We start from the raw sequence: 21,487 nt of genomic DNA, 5'->3' as shown, positions 1-21,487 counted from the left end.
ATTAAGTTATGCTCTGTGCAAATTTCTACCATGCGGCTTCCTCTTTCATTTCATAGCCCCAATCCACATTCACCTACTACGTTTCCTTCTCTCCCTTTTCCTACTACCGAATTCCAGTCACCCATGACTATTAAATTTTCGTCTCCCTTCACTATCTGAATAATTTCTTTTATTTCATCATACATTTCTTCAATTTCTTCGTCATCTGCAGAGCTAGTTGGCATATAAACTTGTACTACTGTAGTAGGCGTGGGCTTCGTGTCTATCTTGGCCACAATAATGCGTTCACTATGCTGTTTGTAGTAGCTTACCCACACTCCTATTTTTTTATTCATTATTAAACCTACTCCTGCATTACCCCTATTTGACTTTGTATTTATAACCCTGTATTCGCCTGACCAAAAGTCTTGCTCCTCCTGCCACCGAACTTCACTAATTCCCACTATATCTAACTTTAACCTACCCATTTCCCTTTTTAAATTTTCTAACCTACCTGCCGATTAAGAGATCTGACATTCCATGCTCCGATCCGTAGAACGCCAGTTTTCTTTCTCCTGATAACGACATCCTCTTGAGTAGTCCTCGCCCGGAGATCCGAATGGGGGACTATTTTACCTCCAGAATATTTTACCCAAGAGGACGCCATCATCATTTAACCATACAGTAAAGCTGCATGCCCTCGGGAAAAATTACGGCTGTAGTTTCCCCTTGCTTTCAACTGTTCGCAGTACCAGCACAGCAAGGCCGTTTTGGTTAGTGTTACAAGGCCAGATTAGTCAATCATCCAGATTGTTGCCCCTGCAACTAGTGAAAAGGCTGCTGCCCCTCTTCAGGAACCACGCGGTTCTCTGGCCTCTCAACAGATACCCCTCCGTTGTGGTTGCACCTACGGTACGGCCATCTGTATCGCTGAGGCACGCAAGCCTCCCCACCAACGGCAAGGCCCATGGTTCAGGGGGGGGGGGGGTAATTCACATACACTGTCATATTAAAACCTGTTTTCTTGTGGCTTGTTATATTTGCCATAATCTTGTCGAAATGCTGGCCTTCGGTAATGAAGAAAAGCTAGATATTATTTTAATTTATGGCGAATGTCACAAAAATGCAACCGCAGCTGTGACACTGTATCCTGAACGCTAGCCAGATCAGCGGTGTCCATCACGTCGAACCACTGGCAATATCTGCAAGACACTCACGGAAACAGGAAGCTGGGCTTCCATCAAACGTCTATGTACAACGCCAGCGACTGGCAATAGAAACGAAATTGCTGTTCTGGCTGCTGTAGCGCACAATCGTCAGGTAGGTGTAAGAGAAATTGCACGAGGTGTAGGAATAAGCCACAGTAGTGTGTGCAGAATCTTGCATAATCGGCACCAGATTCATCCGTTCCAAATCTTACCAAGAACTGTACGGGAATGACTTTGAGTCCTGCATTACATTCTGTCGTTTTCCACTTCAGCAGTTGCAAGGTAATCCAGTATCCCTAAGCAATACATTGTTTACGGACGAGGCTTCATTTACAAATCATGGTAATGTGAATCTGTGGGACATGGACTACTGGTCCACGCAAAATCCCCACTGGATTCGCTAAGTCGCTCATCAACGACAGTGGAATGTCAATGTTTGATGCGATATCATTGATAACTGTATTGTAGGACCATATTTTTACCGTGGAACATTGAATGGACCGCGATATGCATCATTTCTTCAACACCCATTAGCGCTTCTCATGGAGGATCTAGGATTGGAAACTCGTCTATCAGTGTGGTTCCAAAAGGATGGATGTCCCGCACACAATGCAAAAGTTGCCAAAGACATTCTAGATGCGACATTTCCAAATAGGTGGATGGGGTGGGGAGGTACTGTGCGATGACTAGCACATTCCCCCTACTTGACGCCATTAGACTTATTTCTCTGGGGCGCAATGAGAGACAGAGTGTATCAAGAACCTCCAACGACAGCAGAGGATATAAAACATCGTATTACTGCCACTTGTGCGGCAATATCTGTAGAAACTCTACAATCTGCGCAACAATCTCCTGTTACACGTCTGCAAACGTGTATTGATGCAAACGGAGGGCACTTCGAACATATGTTGATGTGACACAGTTTCATTGGTCAGGATGTGGGTGTATTTTCTATGCTGGATGTAATGCACAACAATACAGTTCTGTGGGTGACAGGGCACTGGTAAATGTATTTAGCAAGGTGAATTCAAGTGTATCTCCAATTGTAACTCTAGTTGTTATTTCACTAGAATAAACATACATTTACAATTTGAAACATGTAATTTTGCATTGGACGTTTACTTGTTTATTTTTGTGGATCGTGTGTACCTTCCCAATGTGTGAGCCCCTGACCCAGGCAGCGTGAGGTGCACAATTGAGTCTCAGGCCGTGCGCTAGCTGAACGCTGCATTTATTTCAAGCGTCAACTTCACTTCGCAATTTCTTGGGATGTAATTGACGTATTGCGATGCAACCAACGCCTTTATTTTTGTGATTTTTTATGCTATTGATTGCATACCAAATAATAGGGGGTGGCCATTTAAAAATACACAAGTTTGTGTTGAAAATAGTATTTATTTACATTTTAAATTTTCGCATAGTACGTTCATCTCGACGAAAACCGTTTTTGAATATCTATTGTTGTTCCAGAGATATTTGAGGTGCCAGAGTAAGGTGAGACATATGGGAATCGATGAAATGTTGCGAGCAATGAGGATAATGGGCAAGTGTCACAACATTAGTTGATGGGAGGTGAACTAGGGTAGTCCTTCCAGTTGCAATAACTGCTATGTCTGGATGGCTTAGTGCTCAGAGCATCTTCCTTGTAAGCAGGAGACCCAGGTTTGAATCCTGGTTCGGCACAAATTTTCAATATTCCCCACTAATTTCAATCAATGCCGACTTGCAGCCAATGCCTGTAATTCCTTTTGTATATTAATAAGCTCTGTTATTGTTAGTTCTTTAATTCCAGTAACATATTTCAACTGTTTGTACCACAGATGGTATCTCATAGCTTCAATCTCATCATTCGATTCTCGTCTTCAGCATATTGATGTGATGTGACATTCAGTTTCAATAGACCCTGATGTAACAGTGATGCGATGTGAGATAACATGAAGTGTCAGTTTGTTGAAGTCCGATGTGAACTGGCCTTTAGAAATACACTCCTGGAAATTGAAATAAGAACACCGTGAATTCATTGTCCCAGGAAGGGGAAACTTTATTGACACATTCCTGGGGTCAGATACATCACATGATCACACTGACAGAACCACAGGCACATAGACACAGGCAACAGAGCATGCACAATGTCGGCACTAGTACAGTGTATATCCACCTTTCGCAGCAATGCAGGCTGCTATTCTCCCATGGAGACGATCGTAGAGATGCTGGATGTAGTCCTGTGGAACGGCTTGCCATGCCATTTCCACCTGGCGCCTCAGTTGGACCAGCGTTCGTGCTGGACGTGCAGACCGCGTGAGACGACGCTTCATCCAGTCCCAAACATGCTCAATGGGGGACAGATCCGGAGATCTTGCTGGCCAGGGTAATTGACTTACACCTTCTAGAGCACGTTGGGTGGCACGGGATACATGCGGACGTGCATTGTCCTGTTGGAACAGCAAGTTCCCTTGCCGGTCTAGGAATGGTAGAACGATGGGTTCGATGACGGTTTGGATGTACCGTGCACTATTCAGTGTCCCCTCGACGATCACCAGTGGTGTACGGCCAGTGTAGGAGATCGCTCCCCACACCATGATGCCGGGTGTTGGCCCTGTGTGCCTCGGTCGTATGCAGTCCTGATTGTGGCGCTCACCTGCACGGCGCCAAACACGCATACGACCATCATTGGCACCAAGGCAGAAGCGACTCTCATCGCTGAAGACGACACGTCTCCATTCGTCCCTCCATTCACGCCTGTCGCGACACCACTGGAGGCGGGCTGCACGATGTTGGGGCGTGAGCGGAAGACGGCCTAACGGTGTGCGGGACCGTAGCCCAGCTTCATGGAGACGGTTGCGAATGGTCCTCGCCGATACCCCAGGAGCAACAGTGTCCCTAATTTGCTGGGAAGTGGCGGTGCGGTCCCCTACGGCACTGCGTAGGATCCTATGGTCTTGGCGTGCATTCGTGCGTCGCTGCAGTCCGGTCCCAGGTCGACGGGCACGTGCACCTTCCGCCGACCACTGGCGACAACATCGATGTACTGTGGAGACCTCACGCTCCACGTGTTGAGCAATTCGGCAGTACGTCCACCCGGCCTCCCGCATGCCCACTATACGCCCTCGCTCAAAGTCCGTCAACTGCACATACGGTTCACGTCCACACTGTCGCGGCATGCTACCAGTGTTAAAGACTGCGATGGAGCTCCGTATGCCACGGCAAACTGGCTGACACTGACGGCGGCGGTGCACAAATGCTGCGCAGCTAGCGCCATTCGACGGCCAAGACTGCGGTTCCTGGTGTGTCCGCTGTGCCGTGCGTGTGATCATTGCTTGTACAGCCCTCTCGCAGTGTCCGGAGCAAGTATGGTGGGTCTGACACACCGGTGTCAATGTGTTCTTTTTTCCATTTCCAGGGGTGTAATAGATATTAAAAAAGGAAAAAGAGAGTTGTGTAGCCCCACATTTTCAGTTGAATGAGAGACCAAATTGAATTATTCACACATTTTAGACAATCTTAGAACTTCATTCATAAATAGATAATCATACAACTACCCACTCCTGTGCACATAGTTCCACTCCAGTGTACATTTATTCATAGTTATTATAACACTACCCTAATAAAGGTCATAATGCTATACAAATTTTATAGTTTAAGCAATATCACCTAGAAACAACGGCAAACAACCCTATTGTGACGTCATAGCCAAGTAGTGATCATAATCAAAGCAGCCAATACCAAAATAAAAATGGTTAACAGAGAGGACATATATAGTTATTTATGTGGACATGAAGCAGAAATAATTGACAATGCATACCTTCGATTAATATTGTGCATAGCATTTACACTGAGCTGACAAAATAGTCCTAACATCATAATGAACCTTCTTTTGCCTGCCGTAGTGCAGCAACTAGATATTGTATAGATTCAACAAGCTGTTGGAAGTCTTCTGCAGAAATATTGAGCCGTGCCGCCCCTATAGCCGTCCATAATTGCGAAAGTGTTGCTAGTCCAGGATTTTATGCACAAACCCACATCTCATTTATGTCCCATACATGTTCAATGGAATTCATGTCATGCGACCTGGGTGGCAAATCATTCACTTGAATTGTCCATAATATTCTTCAAACCAGTTGTGATGAATTATGGCCTGGTGGCATGATGCATTGGCGTCCATAAAAATATCAATGTTGTTTTGGAACGTGAAGCCTGTGAAGGTTCCAAATGGTCTCCAAGTAGCTAAACATAACCATTTCCAGTCAGCTGGACCAGAGGAGTCCCATTATGGAGCCACCACCACGTTGCACAATGCCTTGTTGACATCTTGGGTCCATGGCTCTATGGGATCTGCGCCACACTCAAACCCTACCATCTGCTCCTACCAACTGACATTGGAACTCATATGACCAGGCCACGGTTTTTCATTCGTCTAGGGTCCAACTGACATGGTCACCAGCCCAGGGGAGGCGCTGCAGGTGATAGGCTGTTAGCAAAGGCAATTGCTACTCCATTAACACCAAATTTCGCCATACTATCTTACCAGATACATTTGTTGCATGTTCAACAGTGATTTCTGTGGTTATTTCACACAGTGTTGCTTGTCTGTCAGCACTGACAACTCTAGACAGGCATTGCTGCTCTCGATCGTTAAGTGAAAGCTGTCAGCAACTGCATTGTCTGTGATGAGAGGTAATGCTTGAAATTTGGTATTCTTGGCACACTCTTGACTCGGTGAATCTCAGAATATTGAATCCCCCACCAATTTCCAAAATCTAATGTCCCATCCATCTATCTCCTGTTACCACTCCGCAATCAATGTCTGTTAATTCCTATCATGTGGTCATAATCACCTCAGAAACTTTTACTGATGAAGCACTTGAGTACAAATGACAGCTCCACCAATGCACTGCTCTTTTATACCTTGTGTATGCAACACTATTGCCATCTGTGTATGAGTACATCGATATTCCATAAGTTATGTCAAATCTGTGTACAACATGGCTAGCAAGTTTATAAAGAAATATACTGATGACTTTGAAAAAATACGTTCATTTTGTGTGTATGAACTGTTACGTGCATTTGAAGTATTTTTGAGCCAACAGTAGTTGCACAGTAAAACAACATTTATAAACTTAAGCACAAAGGCATGCATATCACACTATTTACTGTTACCAATACAACTTCATGTCAAATTGAATGACAAGAATTTTATTTTACATAACTCCTTTTGGATAGAGCTCCACTTTCTAATGATTATCAGTCACAATATGCACTAAATAACAGGACTGCACAGATAGAACGATACACATAAAAATTAATACACTCTTCTTTCACCATTTTCACCGATTTTTTTTCTGTTAAGATAGTGCATCAACTTTATCTTTCAGTTCCTGAAGGATGGTCTATGAAATTTTTTTTAAAATACTCGTTCTGGCTAGCTACACTAATCTTGACACTTTCCTGTATTACTGCTGCCTACAATGTGTTTTTACTTCTGGTTGCTATCTGGATGGTCCTGCATCTGAAGATAGGTAAGCTGGAAAGATCGGAAAAATGGCTAGTATGGCATTTGAATCAAGTCATGGTTTTGAAAGTGAAGCAGTTATGATTTTTCCATCTGTGGCAGATACTTCCCAGATAATGCCACTTGCTTTGAAATGCTTGTGACACACCTGAAAATGGGCACTGAAGTATATTAATCATAATATATTGAAGCCAAGTGATCCGACAAACAATAATATGACATAATCTAAAACATGCATTACTAAATTACGTTCACAACAAAATTCACCACTGAATAATTACTAACCACGAGATCCTGCCATGGAAATCAATGGAATCACTTCTGTACCATTAAATTGTCTTTAGGACAGTTGTACATATGAACCTTGTTTCCTACTGTATAATAACCATTACTTTTTGGGTACACAATGTTTCATAACCATAATGAAGTTGGAACTGCATAAACATATATTATGTTGCGTTAGCCTCACACAAAAAAACGTATGGTATGATTTCTGTGTACATAAATAACAACCTCATAACGATCACATAGCCCAGCGAGTTTTCTATACACAACTCTTTGTTGATACAACACAAGTCAGCTGTTAACCTTCGCCACTTCTCTCTGACATCACAACTTCTTGTTCTCGCAGTTGTTCAGCCTTTCCAGCTAGGTGATGTACGTTTGAGTCGAGAATTGATAGATTAAGAGAGTAACATGTTTATCTTTTCTTTGATGTCAGCTTTGGAATCAGTTGTCTACTAGAGAATGGGTTTCTAAAGACCGAGTCACACTAGACGTCAACGGACCGTCATGTCATCTCACACCATGACACCGTCACGCCATACACACTGGATGATACCTCAGATCAGCTCACATAGTCCAGTACTGAATCGTGTCGCTGGGGTTGTGAGTTACCATCCATAGTACAGAAACAGGGAGTAGTGTGTCGGAATTGAGGAACTAACAACGATAAAGTTTATTAATGGCCAAGGAAAACTTCATAACAGATGTCCTTGATTAATTTTTTGTGGCACAATGCTGAGGAGTGAAATACCATTTCAAAACTTCCACATTTATTTGCTAGCAAAAATATGAACATACTGAGCAATATTAATAAGTAAATATGTACAGATTGTTTACCTTACGAGTTATGTTGTTTTCGTTACGTAGCAAATAACGTCATAAATAACTGTTTCTCTCCTTCAATAGATCTGACTTTTTTTCGTAATACATCTACTCATGTTCTTATTTGCACACAGTGCAGGCATCACTGCTGTTATGTGATAAAGAAACCTTTACAAATATTTTACCTCGCTTAAGAAAGAACACTCAATAAAGGAAACAGTCAAGTGCTGATGGAACATTTGCAATGAAACTAAAGCAAAATAATTTTTAAAAAAAGGAATTAAAGATTAAGAAAATACAAAAGCACAGGATCCACCACTATAACGTGAGTGAGAGCGGCGAAAATACGTTAGACTGCGATCTTAGCAGACGACGGCGCAGGTTCTCCCCCTACCATCCCTCTCCCACCACAACCAACGTCACTGTCAAAACTTTCTTCCCGAGAAACCTTGATGTTGACTTGAAGTGACGGCTACTGCTTAAGTGGATGTTGCCATTTGAAATGCATTGTTGAATGTTTTAACATGACGAGACGGCAGGTGCGACTCGCTCTTAACCCGAAACCTAGGTCGTACAAAAATAATAAAAGTTTCTTGGAACGAAGGCAAAAAGTGTTTCTTTTAGTTAGTACAACAGAGAATGTTTCGCCAGTAATCCACAGCTGAAACAGTTAAAATGACCAGTATAATTCAATCGGTTTAGAGCTATGAGTGTTTTGTCTCCGGCCGCTGCCAACACAGCGGAGCTGACAATAGAGTACGTGTGTGTACCATAGGCGTTACGAAGTAACTGTCGTGCCGTGTCGCGGCAATCCAGCAAGCACATGTGTAGTGCTAGAACTACATGATGAAAGTGCAGCTTGTTCGCCCAGCAGCTGTCCTGTGTCAGCTTTTGGTAGGAGCAACTTCCGTTCCCCCTCACTCCTTGAAAAGTCAGAGGGGATGTTGTGAAGAAACTATGTATATTGTTGTCAAATGGGACCAGATAAAAATCATTCAGTCAATGTTAAAAACTGCCATCATTATCTTGACTGCAGCTTGTAAGGAGGTAGTTCACGCTGCCACTGCAGCCTGACTCATCGCATCACTTTGCAGTGACATTACTTTAGTTACATGTGGAAATCCTGTTTCCAGCCAAGAACCACAAGATAAATAATTTTTTGCGAACCGCCCTTTCATGAGTAGTCACATGCAAGTGGAGTAATTCACTTCTTTTTCGGATCGCTAAAATATAATACAATTAAATTATGAAAGAAATTTCATTTGAATAAAAGAATCTTTGTTACTGAATCGATAAACGACGTAGCATTTGTTTTCTTGGTTGTAGTATCTTTGAAATTGCTCTTTGAAGAGGGCATTAGAGCTTTCCATTAGTGTCTTTGGGAGCAGTTGAAGGTAACAAAGATTATTACAGTGTTATGAACTATGCAATTGTCTTTTAACGAAAAGACAGTGTTGATTTGTGATCGAAACATTGGAGTATACGCCTTCATAGTGAAAACTTTGTGTGTGCCCGATGTCTAGTTCTCGTGTGCTCGATAGTTCCGTAGATCCTGCAGCCAAGAAGAGAAAAGTTGCTACAGGAGACTCAGTAGTAGCGTCCTCTTGCTCCTCGCGCTCTGCAGAAATGGAGCAACCGGGATCATCCAACTGTGCCCCCGAGATCGACGAAGGACTTTATTCAAGGCAGTTGTATGTACTTGGTCATGATGCCATGCGACGCATGGCGTCCTCGAATGTTTTAATATCTGGTCTCGGCGGCTTGGGAGTCGAAGTGGCCAAAAATGTGATTCTTGGTGGTGTCAGAGCTGTCACGCTACATGATGAAGTTGCTTGTACAATGTCAGATTTGTGCTCACAGTTTTACTTATCTGAAGCTTCATTAGGAAAAAATAGGGCAGAAGCCAGTCTGAAACAACTGTCTGAATTGAATAATTACGTTCGTACTCAGGCGTATACCGGTCCACTGACTGAGGATTTTTTGAAACAATTCAGAGTTATTGTTTTAACAAATAGTAAACTTGACGAGCAGCTGAGAATCGCGGAAACCGCACGTGCCTTCAATATCGCACTTATAATTGCAGACAATAAAGGACTATTTTCACAGGTGTTCTGTGACTTTGGTGATGAATTTACTGTCGTGGACACAAATGGCGAGGCGCCCTTAACTGCGATGATAGCCAGCATATCCAATGACATTGAGGGAGTTGTTACATGTCTGGACGATACTCGTCACGGGCTAGAGGACGGCGATTACGTTACTTTCTCGGAGATTGTTGGAATGACAGAACTGAATGGCTGTGAGCCAATAAAAATTAAAGTTCTGGGTCCTTATACGTTTAGCATTGGTGATACAAGTAGTTATTCAAAGTATGTGAGTGGTGGTATAGTCACCCAGGTCAAAGTTCCAACTGTTATGCAGTTCAAACCATTGAAAGAGGCCCTTAAAGAACCAGAGTTTGTAATAACAGATTTTTCAAAATTTGAGAGAGCTCCACAGCTGCATTTGGCTTTCCAAGCTCTCCACAAGTACCATGAGCAGAATGGGGACTATCCAAGGCTTTGGAACAATGATGATGCAGCTGCTTTCAAGTCACTTTGCAAGAAATTGAGTGTGAATGGTGGAAGTGACTATGAGGTTGGTAGTGATCTTCTAGATGTTTTCCCGAAAATATGTAGAGGAGATGTTAGCCCATTGAATGCAGCCATTGGTGGAATAGTTGCTCAAGAAGTAATGAAAGCTTGCAGTGGAAAATTTACTCCAATTTATCAATGGCTTTACTTTGATGCCTTGGAATGTTTGCCCAAAGATCTCACTGCAGAAAATCCTGAAAATTATATGCCAACAGGCAGTCGTTATGATGGGCAGATTGCTGTATTTGGAAAGGAATTCCAAGATAAACTGGGTAAACTTAATTACTTCATTGTTGGTGCAGGTGCCATTGGATGTGAACTTCTAAAGAACTTTGCTATGATGGGTGTTGGAGCAGGTGAGGGTGGTAAAGTTATTGTGACAGACATGGATCTCATTGAGAAGTCAAATCTCAATCGCCAGTTCTTGTTTCGGCCACATGATGTCCAGCGCCCGAAGTCTATAACTGCTGCTAGAGTTGTTAAGCAGATGAATCCATATTTAAATATTGAGGCTCATGAAAATCGTGTTGGCCCAGAGTCTGAGAAAGTGTACGATGATAGTTTCTTTGAAGGTCTTGATGGTGTTGCAAATGCTTTGGATAATGTTGATGCCCGCATATATATGGATCGTCGATGTGTATATTATCGCAAACCACTTCTGGAATCAGGGACTTTAGGAACAAAGGGCAATACTCAGGTAGTTGTTCCATTTTTGACAGAATCGTACAGTTCGTCACAAGATCCACCTGAGAAAAGCATTCCAATATGTACCCTAAAGAATTTCCCCAATGCAATTGAGCACACACTACAGTGGGCAAGAGATTCATTTGAAGGTCTGTTTCACCAAGCAGCTGAAAATGCTGCTCAGTACCTCTCAGACCCTTCATTCATAGACCGAACAATGAAGCTTCCAGGAGTGCAACCATTGGAAATTCTGGAGTCACTTAAGAAAGCTTTAGTTGACCAGCGACCATTAAGTTTTGATGATTGTGTTGCATGGGCCCGGTGCTATTGGCAAGAGCAATATAATGACCAAATTCGCCAACTTTTGTTTAATTTCCCTCCAGATCAGCTTACATCAAGTGGACAGCCATTTTGGTCAGGACCAAAAAGATGCCCAAAACCCCTTGAATTTTCAGTTGAAAATTCTCTTCATTTGGATTACATTGTTGCTGCTGCTAATTTGAAAGCAGAGGTGTATGGTATTCCACAGAACCGTGATCGTGAAGCTGTTGCTCGAATTGCTGCGAAGGTGCAAGTACCAGTTTTCGTTCCAAAACAAGGTGTTAAAATATCAATAACTGATTCACAGGATCAGATGTCTAATGGAACTGGTGCTGTTGATCATGATCGCATAATACAATTGCAGAAGGAGTTGCCTGGTATCAGTGAGCTGGGTAATCTTCAGATAAAGCCATTGGAATTTGAAAAGGACGATGACACCAATATGCATATGGACTTTATTGTTGCTGCTTCTAATCTGCGTGCTGAAAATTATGGTATCCCAATAGCAGATCGCCACAAGAGTAAGCTTATTGCTGGTAAGATTATTCCTGCTATTGCTACAACTACATCAGTAGTTGGTGGCCTTGCGTGTCTTGAGCTATACAAATTAGCACAGGGCTTTAAAAATATTGATGTCTTCAAGAATGGTTTTATTAACTTGGCCTTACCATTCATCAGCTTTTCTGAGCCAATTTCAGCTCCAAAAAATAAGTATTATGACACAGAATGGACATTATGGGACCGGTTTGAAGTAGTGGGAGAACTCACTCTCAAAGAGTTCCTTGATTACTTCAGAACTAAATATAATCTGGAAATCACAATGTTGTCCCAAGGTGTTTGTATGCTCTATTCATTTTTCATGTCTAGATCAAAGTGTGCAGAACGCATGGGCCTTCCAATGTCTGAAGTTGTAATGAAAGTCTCAAAAAAGAAAATTGAGCCACATGTTAAAGCTCTAATATTTGAATTGTGTTGTAATGATGATAGTGGTAATGATGTTGAAGTTCCCTATGTTCGTTACACACTCCCAAATTAAGTTATTGTATTATTTGGTTCTAAATTCAACCAGATATTTTCTCATGTTTTCAATGTTTAAATCTAATTTGAGCTTACAGTGTGGCTGTGAATTTTATATTTTCACATTCAGTAATTTCTGTTCTTACTTCTGTGTTTAGAATTTACAGTATTTTTAATAATAATGCCACAAAGTTCCAATATTTTTTATAGAAGTAGGGTGAAATTTATATCTGTGGAAAGTTATTGAGGCAGTTCATTTAGATTGTGCAGAATAATTTACAGGAAGTTTACTTCATGCATTTAACACACCTGTGCTCAAATCTAAATTTTTAAAAAGTATTCCATAGATTATAGGACTAAAATTAATGGATATGTCAATATTTTCAGTTTATATGTAGCCTGCTTACATCTCAGTATGAAATGTAGTGGATGAAGTGCTATATATGGTTGCGCATATAGTGAGATTGCTATATAAACAAAGGGAGTCTCATTATTGTATTCATAAATAAGATGCAAAAAAGCTCTTATCTTTTGTGTAATCTTTTTTATGAGTGATGTCTCAATTTGTACTTATGAATAAAGTGTTCGCTGATACATTGTTTTATTAATGTTACAAAATCATATGATGTCCCCTTAAGTTTTCACTGTCATGCATGGGCTCAAATGTGTATGCACTTGATCAAGCTGTAAGAACTGTCCAGTAGATGTTTTCATGTATTTCCATCTTACTAATAATGTGTGTGCCTGAAGTTCTGTACTGCAATGGTTTATATATATATATATATATATATATATATATATATATATATATATATATATATATATATATATATATATATATATATATATATATACCTGTTATGTTGTGCTGTGTGAGTGTGTGTGTGTGTGAGAGAGAGAGAGAGAGAGATCAAAAATAATTTTGTAGTTTGGATTTTCAAGTGCAGGTTTCACTTAATTGGCCTCTCTATTCAGTCATTGTGCATTACTGGTGTGAATTTGCAATATAAAAAGGTAATTTCTGCAGAGACTGTAAATTCATTTGATGTAGTTTATTATTAGAAAGAACTTACAGACTGTATGCTTGTCCTTTTGAGTGATAGCTGTTATTTTCCTTCATTTGAAAAGTCACTAAGGTGTTTGTTCACAGATGAAGGAATGGCCTATGTAGGTACAAAATTTAATCCAGGATATTTCTAAATACTCAACAGGAAAGTTCTATTGACTCATGCTGGAACTTTATCCAAAGTATGGCATAGTATAAAATTGAGTAGATATCGACTTACTCCAATGGAATGTAGTGCAAATCAGTTTGGTAAAACATTGGAGGATTAGTTACAGATGTCCAGTACGATGTAAACCCTCGAAGGATTTTGAGAAGTGAACAGCAACAGATAAGAGACTCAGATTAATTCTACATTAAATAACTTCATGATAGATTTCGTGGTTGATTACTGTGTGAAGAGGAACGTGGTGTTTTGTTGTTCGTACAATCCTTCTGAAGGAATATTTGGTGCCAAAAGTGAGAGACCCTTCCATGAATATTTGTCTTTTCTGATATGTCAGAAGGTTCACAAAGCATGTAACTGTACCCCCACCCCAAAAAAAAAAAAAAAAAAAAAACCTAACTTTAGAGGTCCCTGATGAATTTGTGCTCTGTACAGAATATTATAACATATATTACATGGACAAAATATACTTCTTATGAGCAGGAGAGTAATTTCATAATCAAGTAGCTTCTAAACGAACACTGCTTAACATGGAATTCTCTTAATATTTGTGTGTTGGTTTTATTTTATCAATGAAACAGGAGAGAAAACCTCATGTAATGTGGCCTCCAAACTGATGCTGAATGCTAGTGTAACTATAGTTGTTTGGTGTGTCAAATGACTATTTAGATAGTGGTGATTAGCGCAGTTTAAAATTTTAATTGTAATTTGGCTTTGGTCTCATCAGCAGTAATAGTTGTGTTTGTATTTCCTTGATTGTCTCAGATGCTTTGGTAATGGAAATCTTTAAATCGTCAAACTCTCACCCAGTTCAGCAGTAGAGCAGTGGTTCTCACAGTTTTGCAGAACTCTTTTTTTTTTTTCCTCCCCCCTTTAGTGTGGTTTTACTAGTAAACTACTGTTATAAGCATGAGACTATTTAACTGTGTGAATAGAGGTTTTAATGTGGCATATCTGTGGAGCACAGTTAAATATTATTTGCTTGAGTACAACAAAATTCTTCTCCATTATTCAGTGTAATTTTCTGTTCATCCACATTTTAGCATTTGATTTTGTACTACTATTGTTCAAAGATGTGAAGAAGGGTGATATTCCACTACAGATATCAAACATGCCCATCTGAGAATACTTACTGCAGAGAATTTGTATATGAAGCAACAGCTTCTCTCTTCAGAACTATTATAAAAAAATAAAGAAATCCCCTTCTGGTGATATACTTCCTTAACTGTTATTTTTCATATTTTGCTCATGTTTATTTTAGCTAGGTTTGGAAACAATATGTCCACGTCTTGCGGTGGCGTTCTCACTTCACGTGCACGGGGTCCCGGGTTCGATTCCCGGTGGGGTCAGGGATTTTTCCTGTCTTGTTATGACTGGGTGTCATCATCTTAATCGTCATTCATCCCCATTACAGTTGGAGGAAGGCAATGGCAAACCACCTCCGCTAGGACGTTGCCTAGTACAGCAGTGCAGGTCTCCAGCATCGTCCCTTACGCTCCTCGGAGTATGGGACATCATCATCATCATGCACTGGTTTATATCTTCAGCTGATTAGGGAAAAAATACTTTTTTCTTAAGATATGCTACTGTATTGGATCTGTTAACAAATGAACGTTGCAAGCAGATATGTTGCTGTATGAAGACAAACTTTGCATGAATGATAATGCAGTTAAAGTTGTCATTTATCACTGACTGTTCCCAAAAAATACAATTTAGCCAAGCCTTTTTACCTCTCTTCCACTGGTACGTTAATGCTCCATCCCCCTCCCCTAAACCATGGTATTATCTCCCACCTTCCGTACTGCTTTAACCTACCTACTTTACTTACAGCAGTTTCAGGTAAGTAGTTATTTTTCTGTCTCTCTCACTTCCCCATTCTGCCGTCTGATTTTCATTTTTTATTTTGGATTTCAATAACTTGACTATTCAGCCACTTAAAATATTACATCAAACACATTTTTGTATGGTACAGGAACAAATTATCTGGATAAAAGATATTATTTCTCAGCAATAACTTTTTAATATATGATATCTGAGAGAATGAAGAACTATTGGGCTGACAGGAAGCTGAAAAATTCTTTGTGTAAAGTTGGCTAGAGTGGTCCAGTGAAGGCCATAAAATGTAAACTAATAATAATAATGATAATAATATAACATTGTTTGTATAATTGGGATGTTGCAATTGTGCTAACACAATTTGCTCAAGTTACGTTATTTTGCTTTATAGGCAGAAAGATATTCTTTTGCCAACTACACATAATCTGTAGACTAGTCTCCTTTTCTGTTGTCATAATTTTGTTTGTCATTATATTGAATGGCTGTATCATCTGTTCAGTCCCTCCCCCACATAATTTAAATTTTTTGTGATTTTGTACCTTTTAAACATGTTTCCTTAAGAACGACACATTCTGGCCATTTTTAGCTGCAGGCAAATCATCATTCTGAAAAGTATTGTTAAGTGGATGTTTAGTATCTGCCTACCATTGGAAAAATTACTGTGTCTCTTCGTACTAAAGGCACATGCTGCCTCTAATCAAAATGAATAGAGTAGGGTACAGGTCTCAGAATTTGTGCTGTTGTCTGTGGTTATGTTTGTGTAATTTGAATCATATGAGTTTCCTCAGAGGAAAATGACCTCATCTTTTTCTGTTTTACTAAGATCCTGGTTATTAACCAGTATAATGTCATTTTCCCAGAACAGGACAACTTTCATAGAGCAAGATCATCAGTTACTTAGTTTGCCTCCAAATAGAATATATTTTCATATTTGTAGCCCTCTTCCTTCGTATTTTACCTCTAAAATGTAGTAGCTGTTTAGGTCATTTATTTAAATAGAAAAGGTGCCTACACAACAGAGATACAAACCCAGACACTCTTATGTCTCAAACTGAAATTGAAAGTTACTCTTACGTGTGTGGTGGTGCATGGATCCAAATTGGATACATCAGCTACTTAAGATTAGAGGTTATTAAGGTGACCTCTACAGTTTATTGCAAACACTAGGAAAAATACCCATACCAGGGAACAAGCCAGACTGAAATAAAATTGTTTAAATTTCTCACTTTTGTTGAGGAATAGGTGAAACTGATGTTAACTCTACTTCTAATCAGAAAGACCTAGGGCCATGTGAACCACAGATGTTTCTTTGTGTGATCACTTACTTGAGAAACTTTGTCAATCTCTTCTTTGCTCTTGGAGTCACAGGAACAAGTATTTGAACAGTTTTCTAAAACTACTACTAGTAATTCTTGTAGCCAACTTTCATTTTCTTCCTAAGACATCTTGAGAATTATAAAATCTAAAAATAAATCAAAGAATACTATAAATAACTATATCTCATAAACTTGCTGACAGCTCAAAAATGTAACACCGACTACGAGGTTGGGTGTGATGTACCCTACCCAGCTTTGCACACGTGTATCTGCCTCTGACTTAACAATAAACTCAACACTGCATCTTGTGCCCCCCCCCCCCCCCTACCACCTGCTTCTGTGACAGCAAGATGTGTGTGGTGACAATGACATTCAATAATCAGCACTTCAAAACACCTTGGGTAAGATGTACCCGACCTCATTCACACCAGGTTAAAGTTAAATTTATACAAAGAAGGCAGGATGTGTGAGTAAAAATGAAAAGCCTTATATTTTGTGCAAAATGAAGAGATTACCTTGATACCTTTTTGGTGTAATTTACAAAATTTGCCTGGAGTGATTTGTCATATGTTGTTTTCTGTGGTATTAATGCACATCTACCAAAAACTTCATTCTATCCGAATACGTGTATTTGCCATAATCCATCTAATTATGTGGTGGTATGTTCCATACTCCGTATGTGGTGCTTCAAACTATTGAAGGCAATTTCCTTAAAATCTAAGATCAAAAGCTATGGAAACCACGATCCATTACAGGTCAGTGAGTAAACTAATATCTTATCTCTGAAACACCATGCATACTGCACTGCAACAGGGATGCTAAAGTTTTTCATTTACATTAGTTGGAGACAATTCTCAATTACACTCCGTTTGCTTTGGTTTTGTTCGGTTAAGAAACACTCACCTGGGGCAGTTTACTGATACAAAAAAATTATTACTGCTCAGAAAAAGATTGCCAGAAATGAATGGTGTGTCTCTGTGAAGCACCTACAGTGTGCTTACTGCTGGAGGAAGTGAGTTGAGTACAAAATGTATCAAAAATTTGCTTACATGGAACAATTTTGAGGGTGGTGTCAAAAAAATATTGGTCCAATAATACACTTTCCTGTTGCACTGCACCAAGTACAGATTTTTTTCATCATGGAATGGTTGCTAACGCGGAGTTAGGGTTCTGCGTTGTCCAGTACCTTGTGTTCTATGAATTAACCTGACCAGAAAGATGAAACCATGCTTCATCATTCATTGTTGTTGTGGTCTTCAGTCCTGAGACTGGTTTGATGCAGCTCTCCATGCTACTCTATCCTGTGCAAGGTTCTTCCTCTCTCCGTACCTACCACAACCTACATCCTTCTGTATCTGATTAGTGTATTCATCTCTTGGCCTCCCTCTACGATTTTTACCCTCCACGCTGCCCTCCAATACTAAATTGGTGATCCCTTGATGCCTCAGAACATGTCTTACCAACCAATCCCTTCTAGTCAAGTTGTGCCACAAACTCCTCTTCTCCCCAGTCCTATTCAATACTTCCTCATTAGTTACGTGATCTACCCAAATAATCTTCAGCATTCTTCTTTAGCACCACATTTCGAACGCTTCTATTCTCTTCTTGTCCAAACTATTTATCGTCCACGTTTCACTTCCATACATGGCTACACTCCATACAAATACTTTCAGAAACAACTTCTTGACACTTAAATCTGTACTCGGCATTAACAAATTTCTCTTCTTCAGAAACGCTTTCTTTGCCATTGCCAGTCTACATTTTATATCCTCTCTACTTCGACCATCATCAGTTATTTTGCTCCCCAAATAGCAAAACTCCTTTACTACGTTACGGTCTCATTTCCTAATCTAATTCCCTCAGCATCACCCGATTTAATTCGACTACATTCCATTACCCTTGTTTTGCTTTTGTTGATGTTCATCTTATATCCTCCTTTCAAGACACTGTCCATTCTGTTCAACTGCTCTTCCAAGTCTTTTGCTGTCTCTGACAGAAAGAACAATGTTATCGGCGAACCTCAACGTTTTTATTTCTTCTCCATGGATTTTAATACCTACTCCGAATTTTTCTTTTGTTTCCTTCACTGCTTGCTCAATATACAGATTGAATAACATCGGGGACAGGCCACAACCCTGTCTCACTCCCTTCCCAACCACTGCTTCCCTTTCATGTCCCTCGACTCTTATAACTGCCATCTGGTTTCTGTACAAATTGTAAATAGCCTTTCACTCCCTCTATTTTACCCCTGCCACCTTCAGAATTTGAATGAGAGTATTCCAGTCAACATTGTCAAAAGCTTTCTCAAAGTCTACAAATGCCAGAAACGTAGGTTTGGCTTTCCTTAATCTAGCTTCTAACATAAGTCGTAGGGTCAGTATTGCCTCACGTGTTCAGATATTTCTACGGAATCCAAACTGATCTTCACCGAGGGCGGCTTCTACTAGTTTTTCCATTCGTCTGTAAAGAATTCGCATTAGTATTTTGCAGCCATGACATATTAAACTGACAGTTTGGTAATTTTCACATCTGTCAACACCTGCTTTCTTTGCGATTGGAATTATTATAGTCTTCTTGAAGTCTGAGGGTGTTTCGCCTGTCTCATACATCTTGCTCACCAGTTGGTAGAGTTTTGTCAGGACTGGCTCTCCCAAGGCTGTCAGTAGTTCTAGTGGAATGCTGTCTACTCCTAATGAAATGGAAAGGGTCTAACAAACCATCACTGATGTTATTCACAAGCCGTGCGCTGTAATTTAACGTTTCTATCATCCCCCTCCCCCCCCCCCCCCACTTGCTGCACAACCATCATGATATGCCTATAGGATGGATTTGTGTGTAGACTTCTTTGGGCTCTGAATAATTCTTTGGAAATTTTCTACAGTAATTTCTGGTGTGAAAACTGAAGGAATTCTTTGTCATTTTACATAGATCTGTAGGTGTGCCAATTTTTATAGAGACTGTATTGCTCTCTTTGCTAGCAGTCTATCTGGATACTTTACCCCAAAAATTTTGTGAGTTTCCTTAATGAAACCTGTTTTCACACATGCTTCCACAATTTCAATTCTTTCTTCTATTGTGAAAGTCACTATGCAGACTGCAAAGAGGAATATCTTAACTTCACTGGTGAAATAAAATGAAATGCTGATGGGAGAATGCTAACAATCTATTATTTTATAAAACTGTCTGTTGTTGTAGCTTTTTACTCTATTTCAGAAGTTGAAATAATGAATTCCCATTCAAAGGGGAGGTAGGCTACTTTTAACTGTGCCACAATGTACATTTTTCAACCAAATTTGGCATAGAAACAGCAGGCTTCACAAGTATTAGAAGTGGATTTGATAACCACCTAGCTCCAATAGGAGCAGAGATATGGGCAAAGGCGTGGTTTTTTTTCCCCAATCCCTGCCTTACAGGCTGGCCTGAAGGACAGAGGTGTTGTGTAGGAATAGTATCAACCAGCTTTGCAAGGCAATCTTGTGGCAGGAGCAAGATATAGTTCCAGTCCCCAACGTGTAGGCTGTCTTGCATGGCTGGGCAGCCTACTCGTTGGGCAGAAAACTGTTTCTGAGTCCCAGACAAATAGGTTGCCCTGCAGGACAGGTGTGTTATGGGAGTAGTATCGTCCTGCTTCATCAACCAGTTTTGCAATGGGTACACTTGCAGGACGACACAAGTATGTGCAAGGCTGAATTCAATATAGAAGGGATGTACAGACAGAAGGGGCAGGAGGAGATGAATAGGGAGAGAGGGAGATGATGATGATAAAAAGGGGGAATGAGGGGAGAATGAGGGAAAGAGTGAGGAGGATGATGTGAACAGAGAGAGACTTTGGAAAAAGAGATGAACAGAGAGAGGAGGATGAGATGGAGTGAGAAAGGGGGAGAGGGAGATTAGCAGTGAGAGGGGAGGAAAGGGGAGCAGCAAGAGGTAGGTGGAAAAGAAAGGGGGGGAAGGGGCAGGAAGCTATGGGTATGGTGTGTGTGTGTGTGTGTGAGAGAGAGAGAGCAGAGGAGATGGACAGAGTTAGTGTGTAGGAGGCATGGGAAGTAGGAGGGGAGCAGACAGGTGGGAGAATGAATTGGAGAGAGACTGACGGAGGAATAGGTGGAGACAGGAGAGGGATTGGGGGGGGGGGGGTGCACACACACACACACACACACACACACACACACACACACACACACTTATTTTTTTAAAATAGATTTATGTATGCAGTACAAGGTAAGCACACAGATATTACTATTCATGATGTCTAGGTCATTATAGGTGGGGGGAGGGGGGCAAACTGAGTAGCACAGTTCCATTATATTTTGCACCAGCATACATTGTGAATCTACTAATTGGCAAGGCAGTAGGAAATGACCTAACATCTACAGTTACAGCAGCAGGTACATAACATCCATTTACTTTTGTCACATGATGTAAGCTTTATAGTTTCTGTTGGATTTGGTGGTATGCTATGTTCTTTCATTCATTGTGTACTGTAGGTCTCATCAAGGAGGATAAACTTCAGGTTTGTGGAATGTGTAATGGCTTACAGTAACAAAGGATAAGGAAATCACAGAAACTTGATCTACTTAATGCTAGTCACACTCAAGACAGTTAAATTTGAGTATATTAGGTAGAAAGCTACTACTAAAAAAAAACC

The 21,487-nt window shown here is 40.4% G+C and overlaps 1 protein-coding gene across 1 annotated transcript; it reads left to right on the top strand.

Annotated features, from left to right (window-relative positions):
* Positions 1 to 9,147: 9,147 nt before the first annotated feature.
* LOC126259361 (ubiquitin-like modifier-activating enzyme 1) lies at positions 9,148 to 13,052 on the top strand. The gene has a single exon (XM_049956097.1). The coding sequence runs from the start codon at positions 9,319 to 9,321 to the stop codon at positions 12,475 to 12,477; it is 3,159 nt and encodes a 1,052-aa protein (XP_049812054.1). The 5' UTR covers positions 9,148 to 9,318; the 3' UTR covers positions 12,478 to 13,052.
* The last annotated feature ends 8,435 nt before the right edge of the window (positions 13,053 to 21,487 follow it).

The sequence above is a fragment of the Schistocerca nitens genome, chromosome 5 (genome assembly GCF_023898315.1).
Source record: "Schistocerca nitens isolate TAMUIC-IGC-003100 chromosome 5, iqSchNite1.1, whole genome shotgun sequence".
NCBI lineage: Eukaryota > Metazoa > Arthropoda > Insecta > Orthoptera > Acrididae > Schistocerca > Schistocerca nitens.
The sequence above is the reverse complement of the archived record's forward strand: the minus strand, read 5'-3'. Positions and strand labels throughout refer to the sequence as shown.